General features: G+C 38.8%; 2 protein-coding genes across 2 annotated transcripts; both read right to left on the bottom strand.

Annotated features, from left to right (window-relative positions):
* Positions 1-5,066: 5,066 nt before the first annotated feature.
* Positions 5,067-15,641, bottom strand: LOC111572124 (solute carrier family 17 member 9-like). The gene is made up of 13 exons (XM_023275657.3): positions 15,287-15,641; positions 14,384-14,581; positions 14,130-14,269; positions 11,897-11,996; positions 11,681-11,805; positions 9,644-9,740; positions 9,450-9,546; positions 9,205-9,292; positions 9,069-9,103; positions 8,485-8,600; positions 6,032-6,087; positions 5,891-5,920; positions 5,067-5,787 (listed from the first exon to the last, which is right to left on the bottom strand). Exons 1-13 carry the CDS (start codon positions 15,409-15,411, stop codon positions 5,618-5,620), a joined length of 1,377 nt encoding a protein of 458 aa, XP_023131425.1. The 5' UTR covers positions 15,412-15,641; the 3' UTR covers positions 5,067-5,617.
* A 144-nt stretch (positions 15,642-15,785) lies between these two features.
* LOC111572122 (glucose-induced degradation protein 8-B homolog) lies at positions 15,786-19,535 on the bottom strand. Its single transcript, XM_023275654.3, has 5 exons — positions 19,360-19,535; positions 18,914-19,041; positions 18,342-18,538; positions 17,855-18,052; positions 15,786-17,379 (listed from the first exon to the last, which is right to left on the bottom strand). The coding sequence occupies exons 2-5, from the start codon at positions 19,032-19,034 to the stop codon at positions 17,206-17,208; spliced, it is 690 nt and encodes a 229-aa protein (XP_023131422.1). The 5' UTR covers positions 19,035-19,041; positions 19,360-19,535; the 3' UTR covers positions 15,786-17,205.
* Positions 19,536-20,596: the final 1,061 nt, after the last annotated feature.

The following is a 20,596-nucleotide window of genomic DNA, read 5'->3' as shown; positions in this document are numbered from 1 at the left end:
CTATACTGCGAGGTTTTTAGAGCAACATGCTAAACTATGGTGTTTGTTGGACCAAAGGCTATACTATGTTTTTAGAGCGACATGCTATACTATGACATTTTTTGAGCGACATGCTACACTATGATATTTTGTTGAACGACATGCTATACTATGACGTTTTTAAAGCGACATGCTGTACTATGACGTTTTTAGACCAAAGGCTATACTATGACGTTTTTAGAGCGACATGCTAGACTATAATGTTTTTAGAGCGACATGCTATACCATGATGTTTTTTGGAGGACATACTATACTATGATGTTTTTTGGACCAAAGGATATACTATGTTTTTAGAGCGACATGCTATACCATGATGTTTTTTGGGCGACATGCTATACTATGACGTTTTTAGAGCGACATGCTATACTATGACGTTTGTTGGGTGACACTATACTATAGGCTTTTCAAATTGACATATTACTATGACATTTTTTTTTGTTTTTTTTTTTTTGTTTTTTAGCAACATAAGAATTTGAACAGTTTTAAAATTACTATACTTTTACTTGTGCAATGAAATATTATTCTATGGCATTTTTTAGACGACATATACTGATACTCATATACAGATGTTTTCTTGAAAAACATACTATTTTGACAATATACTGCATTATGACATTTTTTGAACCACATATCATACATGACAATTTTAGGCAACATCCTATCATTTTGCACTTTTTGAACCACATAATAATCAGTTGGGGTTTTTTGCCGACATGCTATACTATGAACTACAGGCCATACTATGTTATTCTTGAAAAGTATACTATACTTTGACATTTGACATACACAGAGTGCATACACAGAGTGCTTTGGTTACATGTTGATTTATAATCTAGATTTTTTCTGTTTTGTTTTTTGACAGGATTACCACAGACCTGACCGTGAACACCGTCGACACCCACCTGAGGGAGACGCTGCCTAAGATCTCAAGGCTGCTTGGTCGTGGTCTTTCTGGTCCTGCTCCAGAACGCCTTCATCAACTACGTCTTCTTTTGAAGAGGCCCTCAGATGCTGCAATCTCTGACCTTAAGGAGGAATTGCTACTTTCACTCTGTAACGAGACGGCGGTTATTTTAAAGACCCAGCTCCTGGTGGCTTTGAGTGAAAGTTTAACACCCATCAAAACGGAAATACAGACAGTTAAATCTGAGCTGTCGGTCAGTATTTCAAACATCAAGTCTGACCCGGCTGCCCTAAAGCACACTGTGGGTGAAACGGAAACTTCACTCTCCACATCACCGACAACATCGTCACACTCCAAAGCAGAGCACCTGTCTGCTGAACTTTTAAAAGTGGACTATAAATGTGAAGAATGTGAGCAACAGCAGACTGTGAGCAGCGGAACAGATGTGATCAGAAAGAAGTCATTTTCTTTTTTATTTTCTTTCTGGTTGACTTGATGCTGTCAGATGCAGATGTTGGAGCTGATTCTGATCTTTCAGGATAAAAAGCTGCTTTTCCTTCACAGACTTTTCAGGAAATTATTCTCTCAGGTTTTCTCGGCTATTTATATTTTTATTATCTGTGATTATTTCATTATTTCTTTATTGTAAAAATAAAGTTTGAGGCATAAAGACTCATTTAGTTATTTTAATCCTGAAATCTTTGACGTAGCAGAACTAAACTTCCATTTTCCTTCTTGTACTTCTGATACTAGAACTAAACGTATCTTCAACATGGATCATCTGCTTTTAATGAATCAGCAGCAACATCATAAAAACAAATGAGACAATTTTCAACAAATTAATGAAACTGATGTCATTTAAAACTATCAGTCTGTTTTAGTGTCAAATTAAAGCTGATTACTGACAACTAGAACATTAACGTTACTGTTTTAATCACATTTAAGTTTCCTGAACGTTACATTAATGTCAACCAGCCACAGTTTTATGAACTTAATGAATCACATTACAGGAACACAACACACTTCAGCTGTTTACATGAAACTCAACACATTAGCTTGAGGCTACGTTAGCTTTAATCAGGCTACGAATAGCAGCTAGCTCGGTTAGCATCGCTAACATTAAAGCTAATATTTACTATGCTCCCTTTCTTCTCTGGTCAACACACACTGAAACAAACTCCACCAACATCTGGAGTGCATGGCACACATTACATCTGACACTAAAGCTGCATATAAAGTGCATTAAAAGCGGCACCGATACGAAAATAAACATTTACTTACCGAACTATCAGAGTCCTTTCAGTGTCTGCTGGTAGAATCAGCCGAAGGTAGAAAACTGGTTAAAACAAGCCAACGGGCAGGAAAACTGTCTGTGGAAAATGTTCTGCTGCTCCACCGATAAATAAACCAACAGTTATTATATCAAAATTAATCCAAAGGAGGAGAACAGAGTCTCTGCTTCCTCCTCCATAGGACCTGTCAATCATTCCAGACTGGACTGTCGATCAAGTAGTCCCGCCCCCTGGCTTCGCAAAACTTTAACGCTCTATAAAAAAATCTATATTGATTTATTTTAAGATCGGTCACCTGATCTCACATTTTGACCATGAAAACTCACGAAAAATATGTATGTACAGTGTAGAGGAGAGTAGAGGACTCCAGACCATAGGGCAGGGCAAGGGCGGAAAAGGGGAGCCTGAACCTGGGGACAGAGACTGGGCCAACCAGTTAAACTTGTTTTTCAACAGGTTTGATACTGGTCTCATCCCCTCCCCCTCCAGCCTGAGCCTTGTCCAGCCAGCCTCCAGCTCCTCCTGCCTGCTAGCTCCCTCCCCCTCACCTACTTCACCCCCACCATCTCTGGGGCTCTCCTCTCTCCCCCCATCTCCACCTCCTCCTCCTTTCTTCACACCAACAGTGGATCAGGTGAGAATGCAGCTCAGGAAGACCAGAGCCAGGAAAGCCAGGGGTCCTGATGGCATCAGCTCCAGACTCCTCAGGGACTGTGCAGACCAGCTCTGTCAGGTGGTCTGCTACATCTTCGACCTAAGCCTGAAACTGGAAAGAGTTCCTGCCATGTGGAAGACTTCTTGTGTGGTCCCAGTCCCAAAGACCTGGTGCCCCAAGGAGCTCAACCACTACAGACCCGTGGCCTTAACTTCTCACCTGATGAAGGCATTAGAGAGGATCGTCCTGAACCATCTTCGCCCCCTGGTGAGTCCAAACATGGATCCCCTGCAGTTTGCGTACCAGCCAGGGATTGGGATGGATGACGCCATCCTCTACCTGCTGCAGACATCCCTGTCTCACCTGAAGGACACTAGAAACACAGTGGGGATGACGTTCTTCGACTTCTCCAGTGCCTTCAATACAATCCAACCAACAATGTTTTTGAATTTTTGTTGTGATAATCTGACCTTTCTGTCAGTTTTTGTCCTTGCATTCAAAAATTTGTGCTTGATTCAGTGAACCGATAATGTTGTGGGCCGGTCTGGCCCAAAAATACCAGGGCTGACTTTTTGCCCCAGTCCACCCCTGGACATTACAACAGTAAAAAAAATTATGTGGCAGTTACCATTTGTGTTGCAATTAAAGTCAGAACCACAGTAAAATCTACTAAAGTTAATATGATGTGAAAATAACCAGTTTGTGTTGATCAAAATAACTTGTGAGTTAAGATTCCTCCCAGGGGCTTTTTCCTCACCATCATCAGGGTAGATGCCCCATCCCAGGATTTTACATTTAGTTTTAAAGCTGTAGTCTGGTATGACTTGGTTACCGTCTAAACTGGTTCATTTAAAATGCTTTTGATTGTAGTTAAAAAAATACGTATTTCTTAAGATGGGTGTTTTACCCCACTTTACATTCTTCAGTCGAACTGGAAACCTCAGAGTGAATCTCAGAACCATCAAAGAAAATTGCAGAGATTTGAGACTCCAGAGAGTTTCCAATTCTGGATGGCGTGTCCAGCCCACAAGATGTCGAACCTGTTGGTGGTAGTGGGACTACTGTGAGCTAAGGAGTCCTCCTATTTTCACCATCTACCTTGAGTGCAGTCAGATTTAACTCTCCAAACACATTCACCTCTCTACATTGTCAATCTATAAAAGACTTTGAGAAATACCCAGGGTTTCCTTTTTAGTTTTTTTCTTCTGTTAAGTGTGTATGGGTTGCTGTGTCTTCATTTTTATTAGGGATGAGTATTGTTTGCACTTTATTGATACCAGTACTGATACTGGTACTTATTTATCCTACTCTCTATGATTTAGTGCATAAAATGAAGACATGACAAGAAAAGCTGTGAACTAATTAATTTTATATTTGCCACACGCTGGGCAACTCAACGTCTTGTATAACTTTTCATTGATACTGACCATTCAAATTTCCTTTGACAAACTATTTCCACCAACTGACAGCCTTCAAGTTTTCACTGCTGTCCTTCTGTGCTACTTATCATCTAGCTATTTCTTAGATTAGCCTACTTTAACAAACTAAATGAACTGTAAATTTGGGAAACAAAACAAAAGTTCTTTTCCTTGAGCTTTTTTCTTTAAGCTAATGGCAATGATTACCTAAGAAAATGTAACCAGAACAATACAGCAACTCTGTGAAAAGGTTAGTGAAAAGCACGAATCGGGGGATTGATTGACAAACATGCCCAAGCCAATGAATATTCTTTGGAGTTCAGTTAAATCCATCATTAGGTAATAAGACAAGGGAGGCCACCAAGACATCTATGATTCCTCTGAAGGAGTTACAAGTATCGGCAGCCAGAAGGGGAAAGACTGCATACAACAGCTGTTTTTTGCTAGTCAAAGCTGCATAAGAGAGTAGGGTGAGTAGCAAAGAGAGTACCTGTTGAGAAAAGCTTGTCAAGTGTTCAACAGAAGGCATGTGAGAGACTCAACTGGAAGAAAGTTGTTTGGATTGATGAGACTACAACTGAGCTTTTTGACCATTGGATTAAACACTGTGTTTGGCGAACACTGTGAAGTATGGTGGTGGCAGCATCATGATGTGGGGATCGCAGTAGGGATCAGGCCTTGGAAGGCTTGTAGAGGCTAAAGTTATTGCAGCAAAGTTTGGGAAATCCTGGATGACCCGAAGCAGTATGCAAGAGAACTGTGACTTGGGAGTAAATTTATTTTCCAGGTTTAAAGACAACAAGGTGAATGTTCTGGAGTGGCCGAGTCAGCTCAGAACTGAATCCAAGTAAGAATTTGTAGCTGACCTTAAAAAGTGCTGTTAACTCACTCACAAGTTCTTGTCTAAAAAGCTAAATGAAACTGACCATGATTCAATGTTGAAACGCAATAAAAGAGGAAAACAATCAAGGGGGGGTGAACAATTTGTATAGGCATTGTATGTGCATATTTTTGTGGAAATTATACTTTCTATAATAAATATTCATATATTCATAAACATTTTATATAACAGTCCACATTTAGCAGATGGTGAGTGATTTACACATCATCAGAACTATTGAATAATTAAGTTACTTCATTTCAAATTCCGCAGTATTTCCACATACTTGTATATTCAGCAAAATTGTGATTCTTGTGTCAAAACAGTGCCAAAAAATATATAATTTAACAGTATATAAAACTGCAGTAATTCCTGTATAAATACCGAGCTGTGCTTTTACTATTGTGCAAAAGTAATGTCCAGTCTGGGTCAAAGCACAGTCTCCTGGCTGTATACTTCCAGGTCGACACGACGTGCATCTCCAAAGACGATGAAGATCCCAAGACCCGTGACATTAACTAAAGTGATGACAGAGAAGACTGTGGCCCACGACAGGGTGACCTCAATCAGGTAGCCTGACACAGAGACCAACACCAGCCCTGTGCAACAAGTGAGGACAAAGGTTTGATTTAAGGTGAGTATCGGTATTTAACAATTTACACTTTTCAATTTCAGATTCAAATTCCAACAATGACAACGTACCCATCAAAGCGCCCATCATGTTCATAAAACCTGTTGCAGAAAAATAAAATTAATTAAATGTCTATCGATAAAAAATACTTAACAAAAAAAAAAAAAAAGAAAAGAAGCCAAGTTTTGATGAAATTGCTGCCAAAAACTCACCATAGAGGGCACCTGCACATGATGGGGTGAGATCTTGTACATTCACAGACACACCACTGAAATGCGGAAATAAAAAAAATTGGAGCACATTCAACAAAATTATTTCAAATTCACAAATTTACAACATCATAGAAATGTGACTGGATATACATATAAGAAACCGTTCTGGTGATTTTTAAAAAATTCTTCTTACTGCTAATAAATCCATTCTACAGACTGAACCAACAATAAATGGATGCTTCTAACAAGCACTGTGTCCAAAGTGTGTTCTGTTTCATTCGTCTGTGCCACAGAGCTGCTGCTGTGCATGAATGGTTAAACATCAGTGAGCTATTGCTCCAAATAGTTTGTCTGCGGTTTTTGGCATTGCTCCCTTCATGGGCGTTCCTAAAAATTTGAAGCAGGCCTTGGCATTCTCCACCCTGCTGGCCCGTCGGCTGATTCTCCTCCCCGGTCCCCCGTCACATTCTCATTGGGTCTGTGAGGTGCTTTATACCCTGAAGCTTGAAAGACTCAGGTTTGCACCAAGAGGCTCGGTGAAGTCATTTCATGTTACTTGGGATCCTTTTCTGAACTATATACATTCCCTAGACTTTTCATCTGAGCTGGTATCATTTATCTTATCCCCTTTTTTCTTTTCTTCTTTGTTTTCTTTAACTTTTCTTTATTTACTTTATTTATTTATTTTTAAATTCATTTATTTACTTATTTTCTAGTATAGAATTGTTCTTTTTCATTAACCTTTATTTTTTCATTTTTTTGTGTGTTCTGAGCATTTGTCCTGGCAGTGGGTGGGTGGGTAGGGAGTTGACATTCAGATGTGACAATCAGTGCTTTTTCTGTATTTTTATACCTTGTGCTGTAAATTACACTGTCTGTCTAAAATGTTCTATAAATAAAGTTGGGGAAAAATGCATCAGTGAGCCACACTGTTGCACTAAGTGACTTGTTCCTTCACTGCAATTAATCAATTAATGTGTTCACTGTAGTTTCTTTTGAATTAATCTTACAAACACTGTCCTGCTGTTGTAAACTAAAAAAAGCACCAAATGTTTATTTATCTGTTGCCCAACATCAAAATAAATGCATTATTTACATCTGTTTAAAGACCCCTCTGGTGAAAATCAAGTGTTTTTTTTACCACCTTTAACATGTCCATAATTCATTTTTATGTGCTACATCATCATTGCAAGTGTAATAAGCAGTCAGCACCAGCATTTCCACCTTAAAACTAGAGTGTACTAGTGACAGACTCAAAAACACACATTCCGCTTCAATAGTTTCATATGTACCAAGCCTATAAAACCAGTCAGACAACTTACAGTACTGGTGTGGGCTTTAGCCAATCAGTGTTGCATTCAGGGTGTATCAAAAAAAATTGTCTCCTCGCTTACAACTAACATTCGTAGTACAGTCTTTATAACATGCAGGTGTATGAAATGTTGAGAAAAGGTCAAAGTGTTTACAAATCATCACTATATTTGACAGGAAAGGGGCAATGGTGTAATATGAGCTTGAATATCGACATCAGCGCTTTATTTTTTTTGTTTTGTTTAGTTTTATAATTCAAAAGGTATTCAGAAAAAAACACATTATAAGACTTTCTACTTGTTTGAAAAGATGGAAAATTTAGCAAGAAACAGGAAATATAATGCTACCATGATACAATGAGCTACACTGGGTGCTACAACACGAGTGCTGTTTTATCATTTTTCCATTCTGAACTAGAATCATCACGATGCCTCTGCCAACCAGTAACATCACAGTTCACATCCATCTCCTCTTCTGTCATTGAATAGTGACCAGAGACGCATTTTCTATAGAAAATTACATGACTTGAGTCAAATCTTGTCATAATTAGCATTCTTAATTACTGAAGTCACAATGACTTTTGACCACAAAAATCTACTCAGTTTATTGTTAAGTCCAAATTGATAAATCTGAATAAAATTCCCTCGAGGCATTCAAGAGGTATTGTTCATAAGTGTAGGAACAACCCGAAGGCATAATGGTTGTATGTATAGGTTTTAATACTAAGACTGTAAATAGTTGTACGGATTTTGTACTTTTGATTTTTAAAAAAAGATTTCTAAAAAAAGATAAAAATATACACGAGCTCTCTAAAGTCTTGATGACATTGGCACTCATTTTTGTCATGCCTCCTGTGCTTAAAATAAAGTGAACTATTATATTAAATAGCTAAGACTTCTCAGAGAGCACCGAGAAGTCGATTTTTCAATTGTAAAAATGCCACATTTCTTTTAAACTATGCAATCTCTATCATAATAGTCTGCAGTGTGATTATGTTTTCTGACGGCCAAAATACTGCCTTGAATATTTTTAAGTATTGGTATCAGTATTAGTTTCATAAGCCGAGCAATGGTTGAGCTATGTTTATTTCCTGTAACAATTACTAAAAGTTGCACAATACATAGAGATGGAATCCAACATACCCACTGGTGAATGTGGACACACCCACAGCAGCAGAAATGAAAATCACAGCAGAGTGGAATGAGATGGTTCCACACAGAGCCATTATAAACATACTGGATAGCCCCATGGCAAAAAACTGAAGAGGGAGAGGCACGGAGGTGAGACATTTAAAGACGCAGTTCAAAATCTAAACAAAAGTGATGCCGCATAAAGCTTCTAAAAAACACATAAAATCACAACTACATTCAGGCTAATAGGAGGAACAAAACTAAATCTAACTTTTGATGTGATTCATTCATTCATTCACTTATTTATACAAAAATTATCTACACTTTTGGCCTACGCAATTACCAGCAATTAAAGAATAGCAGTTTTGTATTGTTATATAGGTTTTGCTAGGGCTTACACTTCCACAGTTTATATTTTAAAACAGGAGTACATTTACTGCCCGAGGAAAGCTTCAAAGCTTGTAGTTACATGCTTGAAACAGGCATTTGAAAAATTCCAACAAGAACATTTAAGTTGCTGTTTGGGACAAATATATCACTACAAACACACTTTTATCCTGGCAGCTACACAATCCCAACAGTGTTGTCATACCAACCTGCATTATCTTTCTCACAGAGGTTACATCGTATCCTACAGGAAAAAAATACAAGATGTAAACTTCAAATTAAATATATTTTAACTGACATTAAAGCACATACCACAGTAAAAGAGTAATGGGACTTAACTGATACCTTGGTTGATGAGGAAATCTGAAACATACCCTCCTCCAAGTGCTGATGGAATGGCAATTAGCCATGGAATTATGTTATACACACCCTCCTGCAAGAACACATACGCACAGAGACAACAAAGTGGTTTTATCATGGGATTTAAACAATGCTTTTGACTTGATGATGTCTGAAGAATAGGTAAAAAATAGAACAAGGACACAATGCGTCATGGCGATGTACTAAATACCAGCATACGTTCGTATTACCGAGGCATGAGGAAATGATTCTTTGAAGTACGTTGGCGACCATGACAATATAGTATAAGACGTGCTGCACATGCACATGTGAGTAATCACCATGGCCCTGAGATAGAAGACAACAGACAGAAAGAAATGCAGTCACACTGGTGCAATCACATGATCATGTACTGGTAAATAATGAAGGATTAAAGGACATGTACCAGACAGGTGGCTTCTTAAACAGGCTCAGCCAGTGTGTTCTTGATAAACTCCACTGTGACTTCTTCCTTGTCTCCATCTGCTTCGAGGTAACGTCACCTAAACCACACATTGAACAGTATATTAAACTGACATATACAGTGTACAAACTAAAATATAGCTTGCTTCACTTTTTCAAAAACAGTTATAATATGTATAAAGCATTGGATTAACCTTCTATGTGCATTTTTTGTCCGTCACATTTTTACTTACTGTGGGCCCATTTTTCACGGCAATATAAAGTCCTGCACCTCTATGGAAACATCATAACCACTGCTGAGAGTAGACAGAGCTCAAAATGTATTTTGTGCAGTATGACACAAGTATAACGCCATGAATCATGTTCCCTTGCTTTCTCATTTAACAAAAAAACTGGAAGCAACATACACAACATAGACATAACATTTTTGCAAGTCCTCACAGGTGGTACTGATTGTTAGAAGAATTATACTTAGGTTCATTGTGGTTATCATTGAATGACTGTAAAGGTATCTCTATGCATATGTAAGCACTTCTTGTTGAGAAGTACATGTACATTTTAACTGTAATCTGTATGTATTCACAGTAGAAACATGAGAACAGGGTTAACGTGTTCCATATGATAAGATAATGCAAGTGACACTTTCTCTGACAATATATCTTATGCTGATGCATGTTTACTTTCTGGGTTTAAACCCAACACTGATACTGGAAGAAACACAGCTGCTCTTCATGTTACAGATATTTTACTAATATTTTTAATTTCTTTCCATATGTGTCTCCGCTGTGCTCTCAGTAAACACAGTAAACATGAACAGGACATCAGAATAATGTTGAGAGGAACATAAATCTATGTAACAAATTTAATGTCATTCCATCCATAAGTTGTCAAGAGATTGAATCAACCCAACTCAAACCCACAAAGTCTGCCAGAAACTTGGGTGTCGTGATCGATGACGAACTAACCCTCAAGGCTCACGTGTCGTGTCAAGACGTGCTGTACAACATCAGGAAGATCAGACCCTTCCTGTCTGAACATGCAGCACAACCCCTGGTACAGGCTCTCATAATATCACGCATCAACTACTGCAACTCTGTACTGGCAGGCCTCCCCGCATTCACGGTCAAACCTCTGCAGATGATCCAGAATGCAGCAGCATGCCTGGTTTTCAAACAGCCTAAAACAGCTCATGCCACCCTGCTGTTCAGATCGCTTCACTGGCTTCCAGTCACTGCCTGCATAAAATTCATGACCCTGACGCTTGCATTCAAAACTACAGTGAAAACAACTCCTTCTTACTTGAACTCTCTCATTCAGGTCTACACTCCTTCCTGCTCTCAACACTTGGCCAACAAAAGGCTCCGGATCCAACCACCACAACAGGTCTGGTCCATAGCTAGACTCTTCTCCTCTGTGGTTCCCCAGTGGTGCAACGAGTTACCAAACGCAAGATTCATCATCTCGGAACCAAGACAGTTTATAAAAAAAATCTGCGGCAATCCATCCATCCATCCATCATCTATACACCGCTTTATCCTTATCAGGGTCGCGGGGGGCTGGAGCCTATCCCAGCTGACACCCTAGACAGGTCGCCAGTCTGACGCAGGGCTACATACATAGACAAACAATCACACTCACATTCACACCTATGGGCAATTTAGAATAATCAGTTAACCTCAGCATATTTCTGGACTGTCTCCTGACGAGCGGTTGTCGGCCATTCAGACTAGCGAAAATGCTAACCACCTACGCCACTGTGCAGCTGCAGCAATCCATTGTACAATATTTAACTTAGTTGGTGAAAACATAATCAGTTGATGGATCACTGAAGTCATAAGGATTCTTCCTTCTGGGACCAAGAATTTCTGCACCAATATTGTAGTAGTCCACAAAGTAGGGGTTGAGAAATTTCATTCTGGACTGTCCGTCTGCCACTAGAAAGTCCTCTCCATCCTCTGCCCAGATCATTCAAGACAGTGAAACTAAAAACTTGTTGCTCTTGCTCTTTTCCATGACTAACCTTTTAAAAAACACTGCCAAACTATCAGTGCCCAGAGTCCTGCCAGGAAACCAGTACTGTAGAACATGCTTTCCCAGCCATACCGGTCGAGCATCAGGGAACCCATCCCTCCTGCTAACAACGTTCTGAAAGAGCAGCAGACAGAGGAAGAAAAAAAAGGTGTCATCAGTGATAAATGTGTGTTTACATGTGAAATGGTGTATGTGCACAACATACCCGAGATGGCTACCGCTGTGCATGGTGCTCATTAAAAAGCCTCTCTCTCCTTCCACAACACGCTGAGAGCACAGGCTGGCCAACGACGGGAAAAAAACACCTGTAAGACATTACCGGACACTCTCAATTCATGTAATATTTATGAGCTTAGACAGCTCAGCCACCATTTATGAGATCTGTCAAAGACAAGTGTAAAGATGCTCCTGACAGCTGTAGACATCCACTGTAAAAAATATGACTATCTTAATGATTGATGCATCATTTTAGACAGGATTTTGGACTGCCAGTTGGGGGGAAATAAATGTCTGAAAACTGTGAAATTGGTGCATTTTCATTATTTCTGGACTAAAATGTAGCATTAATTGATAATGGTAATAATTATTAGTAGCAGCTTTATTGTACAGTCTATTGAAACATACAGCTTGAATGTGCCTCAACAAAAGTAAACACATGCTTCTTCCCTTTTCCATTTCCTCTTTTCTCCCTCTTTGACTTGGTTTTGGGACATGTTTCATGCACACAGAAGTTGCTTACTGTTATGATAATGACCAAAACAACAGAACATTTGATTGTGCAGCAGTGTTACCGTTGAACCATCAGGACCATTTTGCTCAAGGACATTGCATTGCAAAAGGGAAGAACCTGGAATCAAACTAACAACACCACAGATGCTCCACTGGATAAGCCTCAGCTACCAAAACACAGCTCTGGAAATAGTTATTAGGCCACCTGATTTTTTTTCTTTAGCAAGTCTACACAACAGGCCTTCAATCTTGATCATTTTGTTTGAATTTTGTCACAGCAGTTCAATAATTACAAGCATTAAAAAATTCAATACATGCAAAAAATATATTTAAAAAATAGGATGTATGAAAATATGTTTTTATTTTTCATGCTAAATAGGTGAAAATATTTCAGTCACTATTAGTTTGTGCCAGATCCAAAACACTCCCCCAAAATTATTACTCAATAAGGCCTTAAAGAAAAGCACTGCGAGATGATAAGACAGACATTTGATGTTTATTGAAGAAGGATACGCTGAGAGAGTCATTGCTACCAGCTTGAAATCAGCAAAACAGCAACTTTTACAAATTTAACAAGAGAACAATAAAGCTTAACTAAGAACTGCAAAAATAGGAACTGAAAGCTGTGGTTACAATGGTCCAACATTTATTTCCAAAGCTCTACATACATATATACCTGCAACACTGGAGTCTATTTAAAGGAATTGCTAAGTGTTTTTGGAAAATGCAGCCAGTCTGAGTAGCAACATGAAGTACTTCAGGTTAATTTAGCTTAAAGATTACAAACATGGGAAATGCAGCAAAATTATTTGTATATATAAGCCAAGATGGATGGCTACAGTCAACAAAAACAATGGTTATGTAATCAGGTACTAACTCCTGTGTGTATCATGTGACTAAAACAGGCAGAAAACATGGAATGTCTAAAAGCACTGTTTTTAGCAGTACAATACCATAGCTATTGATGTAAGAACTTAAGTGATTTTAGTTATTATCAAGAAAACCATGGAAAATGTCTAGATATCAACTCTTAAATTAAACTCTTATGAGCTATTGTTGTTATCACATTTGTCCAAACAAATGTACCTTTAGTTGTACCAGACATTAAAATGAACAAGAAATTGCAGAAAACACGGGTGATCTAATAATCTTTTTCCATGACTGTACATTATCTCTCTCTCTCTCTCTCTATCTCTCTATCTATCTATATCTATATCTCTCTCTCTATATATATATATTTCTATCTTTGGTTTGGAACACTCACTATATATATATATATATATTACTATCTTTGGTTTGGAACAGTCACTTCCTGTCATCTGTACTGGTTGCCTAGCAACAGCCCATGCAGTCCAGGACCATAGACTGTATAACAAAGACTCTTAAACAGTCTATGTCCAGGACATTAAAACCACAGCTTCCCATTTTTTTTACACTTTTGCAAAGCTAACAAATTGGATATACCAGGTTAACTCATGAGTTTCAGAGGTGAATTTTGTTAGCTTCAGTCAGTGCGGTGCTAGCAGTTTTACCCTGTTTCCAGTCTTTATGCTATGCTAAGCTAACCTACTGCTGTGCATGTGCTGCACAGCCATGAGAGTAGGGTTGATCTTCTCAACTAACTTTTGGTGATTAAGGCAACATTCATACTTTTTAAAAAATGTTGATGTACTCCTGCAAGTTATGTGTTCAACAGGTGCAGTACTCACCCTGCAACAGTCCCATAAGAAATCTGGCCACAGTCATGACAGCGAGGGTGTGAGACCCAAGATGGGTCAGCAGAGGGGTGCCGGCTGTGATCAGAGCCCACGAGGCTGCAGAGATAGCCAGGACACGCTCTCCTCCCACTCTAATAAACATGCAAAGAAGGACTGACTGACATCCTGACATTCTTACCCTTACAAGCCCTTTTGGTTGTCAACTCATTGTATAAATTACATGTTGTACAAGTTGAATTACATACTTGTCACTGGCGTGTCCTCCCAGAATCTGCGTGAAACAGTAACCCCAGAAAAATGCACCCAGGACCAGCCCAGAATCAATTTTACTCCAGTTGAAAGTGGCTGCCATCGAGACTGCACAGACTGGCATGATCATTCTGGCACAGAAGAGGAGGCAGGTCCCCATAAACAGCGTCACGATCCATTTTCGAGCCAGGGATCTGTAAACAATTTCTGCTTCATCATGTCATAATATGCATCAGCTAAACAAAAGGAAATGCAAACTATGGCTAAAGAACAGGGGTGAGTGCCGCTGTTTTGCGGGTATTCAGTAAAAAACTTAAGAAATTTGAGGAGTCAATCCAACAGTTAACATATTTCACATAAACCAACAAACGTCATATTTGTTAGAGGTGAAATCAGAGCATCAACAAAGTCACTTAGAATCTATGAATACCTGAATAAAATTTTGGGCCAATACAACCATTAGATGATGAGCTATTTTGCTTAATAGTGCTGCCCTGCTAGCGATAAACAGATTTTTTAAAAAAACCTCACAGACTGCCACTGATATCAGACCAAATTTCATGGCTGTCCATCCAAGATTTTAAGGTTGAGATATTTGAGTCTGGACAAAAGTGGTTAACCAAGGTAACCAAAAGCCATACTTTTACCATGCCTAAAAACAGAATACTCAAGAGTGAGCAGTAATAACTGTGTGAATTTCTAGTAAATGCAAGTTATGCCGACATCAACGTACTATTATCAGCGACATAGTTTTCTTTTCGCAACATGTCACACATTTTCAACTGTCATTTAAGAGAAACCGATGAGCACACCTCAAAAGAACCCTTTCAGGAATAGCAGGATTGTGTATAAACCAAACTACAGCAGTGCATTCTTAGTCTTATCTTCTATGGTCTCACCTCGGCCACAAGTTTTGGTCTTCCAGCTCCTTTTGAATAGATCCACTGGAGGTAGAAAAATTAGGACCCGATAGAGAACAACTGAAGTCCTTGCTGTTGTCTCCTGACGAGTGGTTGACGGCCATTCAGAGAACGCTGCTGTCTTTTCTGCTCTTCTCTGGGCAACACTTCCGTGCTGAGAAGTGTTCCGTAATGAAACGCTCCTCAGGCAAACCAGCCAAACGTGTTGGGACAAAAAACCACCTGGTTTTGATTTGCAACTCTACTGGTGCAGGTCTTACCAGCAGTTTCAATGGGTATGGCATTTGCATATGCCTCTATAAGAGACAGAAGTGTTATTGTTGCTTCTCATGACTTTACTTTTAAACTGTCAACAAGGTCAATCAAAAGCTTGAGACAATCTTTATAGGCATCCCTCCAATGCTTAGTAAATAGGATTTAATTTGTCCTTATATATTTGCATACACGTACACTCCAAGATATGGAAAAAAACAACTCATTATGGTTCACAAAAGTTTTATTTTAATAATTTCAAATCTGATCTTAAAAATGTAGAATAATAAAAGGGATGTGAGTTGTCTGATTCTCAGTATTTGCCAATATCTATACAGACGATACAACCTTAAAAGAAATTAAGGATGGACAACTAGCAGCAAGTTTGTTTTTTATATATGTGTATATATAAAAATAAACAAACCAAACAAAATAAAGACGGACAAGTGCCTTTCCCCCATTGAAAAAAAAGTTACACTTACATGCAGGTAACGGGAAAATACTTCAAAAAGTGGGAAAATGACAGCACTCTTTAAAACACCTGTCCAGATTCTAAATTTATCAGCTTTGGATCATGATTTATTATTATCACAAAGTCACTGAACACAAGAACCTGTTCTGGTCTGATGTCATTTCAAATATGAGAGTTTAAACTAGACAGCACTGTCATTCTTTAATATTTCTTGAAGCAGCACTTTCTCTCAAGCAGCGAATAAATCCTGCATCCATCAACAGGACTGGCAGAAGTGAACCTCAAAACTTCTGTAGCTTAGAAGCACATAACCTTTTGCAACATGTTGGAGGCAGTGCATACTGTGGAGCTCAGAAAAGGCCTAGTAGGCTCAACTCAGTAAGAAAACCCTCTCCGATTTCAACTCATCAATCTGGACACCTTCTTAAATACATGTAAAATTGATGAATTTACAAGGCAGTTCATGCCATACATATATTGTAAAGGTACAATCAAATTTCAAGGTGTAAAAAGCCTGTGGCTGATTTTATAGCAAATTGCCAAACACCATAGTAAATAATATATTACATTAATTGAAATTATATTACATTAATAAAGTGTAGCTTTCCATTTATTTGAAAAATAGTGACACTTTGTTTATGAAATTTAGACTTTAAACTTATTTCTGATTTGAAACAATCGACACTCCTGCAGTCTCAATCTAAACATATCTTCAGTAAAAGAGGGCATTTATATCTTGCCATTTCAGCCGTACTCTACCCCTCCACCACGGAGAGCCAAGACTTTGGCCCCACACACAATGTTAACATTGTTCATTCACACCATCAACTCTCTTGTCTGGCAAAGTAAAGTCTTGGTGGGGCAAATGGTCACAATAAATAATACTACCAGCTGAGGCTTCCAAAAGACAAAATATAAAATAGCTATTGGAATTTGTCATCTCCAACATCTATCTAAAAATCCAGGATCAGTATTTAAACTAAATAATTTCTGTCACTTTGCAAATACAGCAATTTACAGTTTGCACAATGAGTTGAGTCGTACCTCTCATGGATGGAAAATGAAAAAACAACGTAGCATTTGTTTATACATATATGTTACCTGGTTGTCACACAGTCACTGACTGATCATAAATTAAGGGGACGTGGAAGGTGGTTGTTTTTGTCGGTTATGTTCACTTGGGGTCCTCAATGGTGCCCGTGCTAAGGTCAGTCATTTTGGGATATTTTACCTTCTTCTGGTCCAGCTCATTCTGAGCCCACAGCAGTAACTTCAGGAGTTTAGCCAGTTTGGGAGTTGACTCCCTGTTTTCATAGTCCAGCACAGCTTGGTTCACCTCACTCCACACCTGTGCATCAAGACATGAGTGAGAGTCAAAATAAGTAAACAAACTTCATACTAAAGTATTTATCACCTACACTCACTGTGTTCTTATTGCTTTCAGGAAGCCTCTAACACAGATCTGCCCAAAGAACCAGGCGCAAATGAGATGGGTCTACCACACTGGACCCATTCATATAAGACAGCTGTAGAAACACCAATCTGAAGTGTAGTTCATAAACTGTATTCTCAATATGGAGTGGAATTTTGCAAGATATGTTTTCACAAGTGCTGCAAATACGAAAATGCTCCCAATTAGTTATTACCTGTGACTATCAGAAAGATAAATAAACATATAGGTTTTAAAATGCACAGTATAGACCAAAAATTAAAAAAAAATTTTGGTTTAGTTTTTGCAATGATCCAACTACATACCTACCTACCTACATCTTAACATTTTTTAAATGTTACTGTGTAATAATGATGTGAAACATCCTACCAACCTTTTGCCGCTGCATCATGTTGAGCAGGTCTCCAAAAGGCGATTCTTCTGGGTTGTCAAAGGCCAGGAGGGCTAATGTTCGCTCCATCTCTGTCAGACATTCTCGGCTCTCCTCCCCCTGCTCCGCCAGCTGTGTCTGAGCGAACTCCAGCGCTGACTCAGTCTCTCTTAGCCTGATTAACTCGATCAAATGCTGCTGCTACAGGGGAGGAAATTAAGCACAAGTTCAAGTTTTGTCTTGTAAAGCTTCATCTAATATCACAATAATTTCCTCTTTAACCACAGAAGAACATAATCTTGTTATGGACGATGGCAGTCTGGGTTATAAATAAGGGGTTAAATGTTTATTCACATTTTACCATTGCCCAATACACCACTCTCATTGCTGTTAAGAGACAATAATTTTCAAAATGTATAAAATTCACCCCTGATAAATCTCAGACTTACCCTTCATAATTAGGCATCGGAACTCAAACATGCAAACGTACCTGCAGGTGAAAATACAAGTATCGATTGGTGTCAAGCAGCTCTGGGTGTAGGCTGTTGATGAGTGCAATAGCTTCCTGTATCTGGCCTTTTAGGATCATTTCTCTAATCTTTATCCTTTCATCCAAAGAGTCCAGGTCCACACTCGGTTCGATACCAGACTCCATCCGAAACTTCTCCGCTGCCTCTTTGAAACCCTCTTCAAATATGTAAAAGAGACACAGATAGAATCATATTCAAAATCAGGACATGTACACGCTGGTGTTTTCCCTGCTTTCAGAATACTCACACAAAATAAAACATGTGCATTTAAACAAGGGTCACAGGTTACAGTAGGACAAAGATTTTGTTAACTGTTAAGTACAAGCATAGATATGTGTCAAATAGCATGTTTAAAGCAAAATTAAAGTTAACCAAACGTTAGTGCAAAAACACGTTTTTTTTGCATTAAATACAGGGTCATGGACACTTGATATACATGAGGTAGGTGGGAAAAAAACAAAGACATGAACAAGTGTACTCTACAGGCTGTATATTGAGCTTAACAACCACTGTTTTCATGCTGAGGCCTCACCTGTCACCAGGTAATTCATAATGAGCCGATTCATGTCCGCCCTCTGTATGTGAACGTTATTTAATTTATCCATCCACTCTTCTTTTGTGATGTCCTCTGGCTTTTCAGCATAACTCATCATTGGGATCCTGAGAAGTAGGAAAATCGTTAGAAACACAGCGAAATGTGAGCAAGACTGACACAGCTTGGTCACACTTTGCACCTACAACGTTACAACCGTACAGGGACAGATTATTAAGAATTGAATGCACAAAAGGGGAACACACAATTCAGACAAAAATACTAAATTAACACCACAGTACCTCTGCTACTTAAAAAGCGTCCAAACGTTTGCGACCGTTGCAGAAAAATGACTACAGAAATTGTCCGTTGCTTCCAAAACAAACCCATTTCCTCCTGAGCAACAGCCCGGGCTAGTTAGCAAACCGAGCGTTTACACAACTTACCGTGCAAACACAAGGTCCGGCGATTATCCTCTCCAGCAGGCGTGAGAAGGCAGTTATCAGTTACCAATGCGCAATCCTGTGAGCGCCGAAAGAAGAATAAAAAATTACAGAAAACGGCGTCCACACGACCAAGCTTTTCGAGGCTAGCTAACTCACCAAGCTAATGTGAGAACCTCGCGATAGGAGCGTCGGCCCTGCGAGCCCTGCGATTGGTCGAGAATGTGACGTCACGGTTGCCGAGGAACAGTTACGGTCAGTGCAGCGACTGGAGCATCAGAATCATTAAGTTCACATATAATTCACACTTACACAGTTTTAACAGCTACTAACAGAGCTGTTGTTTTTACGTGACACAGTTGCATCACTTGGCCATTGTTTTCTTTTTGCTGTTGTATAACATACCACTGTGTTTTATGATATCTATCAGATAGGCAGAACAGTGTTCATGATAACCTTCGGTATATAATTACTTTTAATTCAGTTCACAATGTAGCAAAATGTGAAGGCAATGTACAGATGTCATACATTTTTATTTTTTACTCAACTAAAGTGTACTAAAAAATATACAAAGTCAGTTATGCTCCAGTCATGCTATGTGGATTCCAGGTGCATGTCACACCACTTGTGCATGTTCACTCAGAGCTCCTTCAGCAGCATCCTTGATCCTCAATCCTCCATATGCAATCTAGGAATTGAGACGTCCTTTGGTATGGTGCGCAAGGATTAATTTCTGGGTCCAGCATGTGCGAAGCTGGGAGTCTATCTAGCTTTTAGTTTACATCTCCAAGTTCATAACAAGCACAAAACACAATGAAAAAGGCATTTTTACCACATGGGACATTTTAACTAATGCTCTTTTAAGACATGTTATCTTTTTCCTTAATATGATGACCATTGAGTGTGTCAGCTTCATGTGTGAATGAGAATCCTGCTTACTTCTTTTCCATATAATATACAACAACAAGCTTTATTTGGACACGTGAATGTCATTGACAACAATGACCACTAATATTGCCTGTATCTTCACACAGTGTTATTTGTAAGTTGCTTTTTTATTCAAACTTACAATTTAATGTGGAAATTAACTGCAGGACACCATCATTCCACAGGATGGAGCTGCAGTATAAAACAATACAATAATAAATGACTACGCTGGTTCAGCCTGAAGGCCATTTAGTATGAACTGACAGGAATGTAGTGATAAACAGGGTTAACCTGCAGTTGATTTGGATTCAGA

Source organism: Amphiprion ocellaris, chromosome 8, assembly GCF_022539595.1.
Source record: "Amphiprion ocellaris isolate individual 3 ecotype Okinawa chromosome 8, ASM2253959v1, whole genome shotgun sequence".
NCBI classification, from domain to species: domain Eukaryota; kingdom Metazoa; phylum Chordata; class Actinopteri; family Pomacentridae; genus Amphiprion; species Amphiprion ocellaris.
Note: the sequence above shows the minus strand (reverse complement) of the source record. Positions and strands in the feature narration are given on the sequence as shown.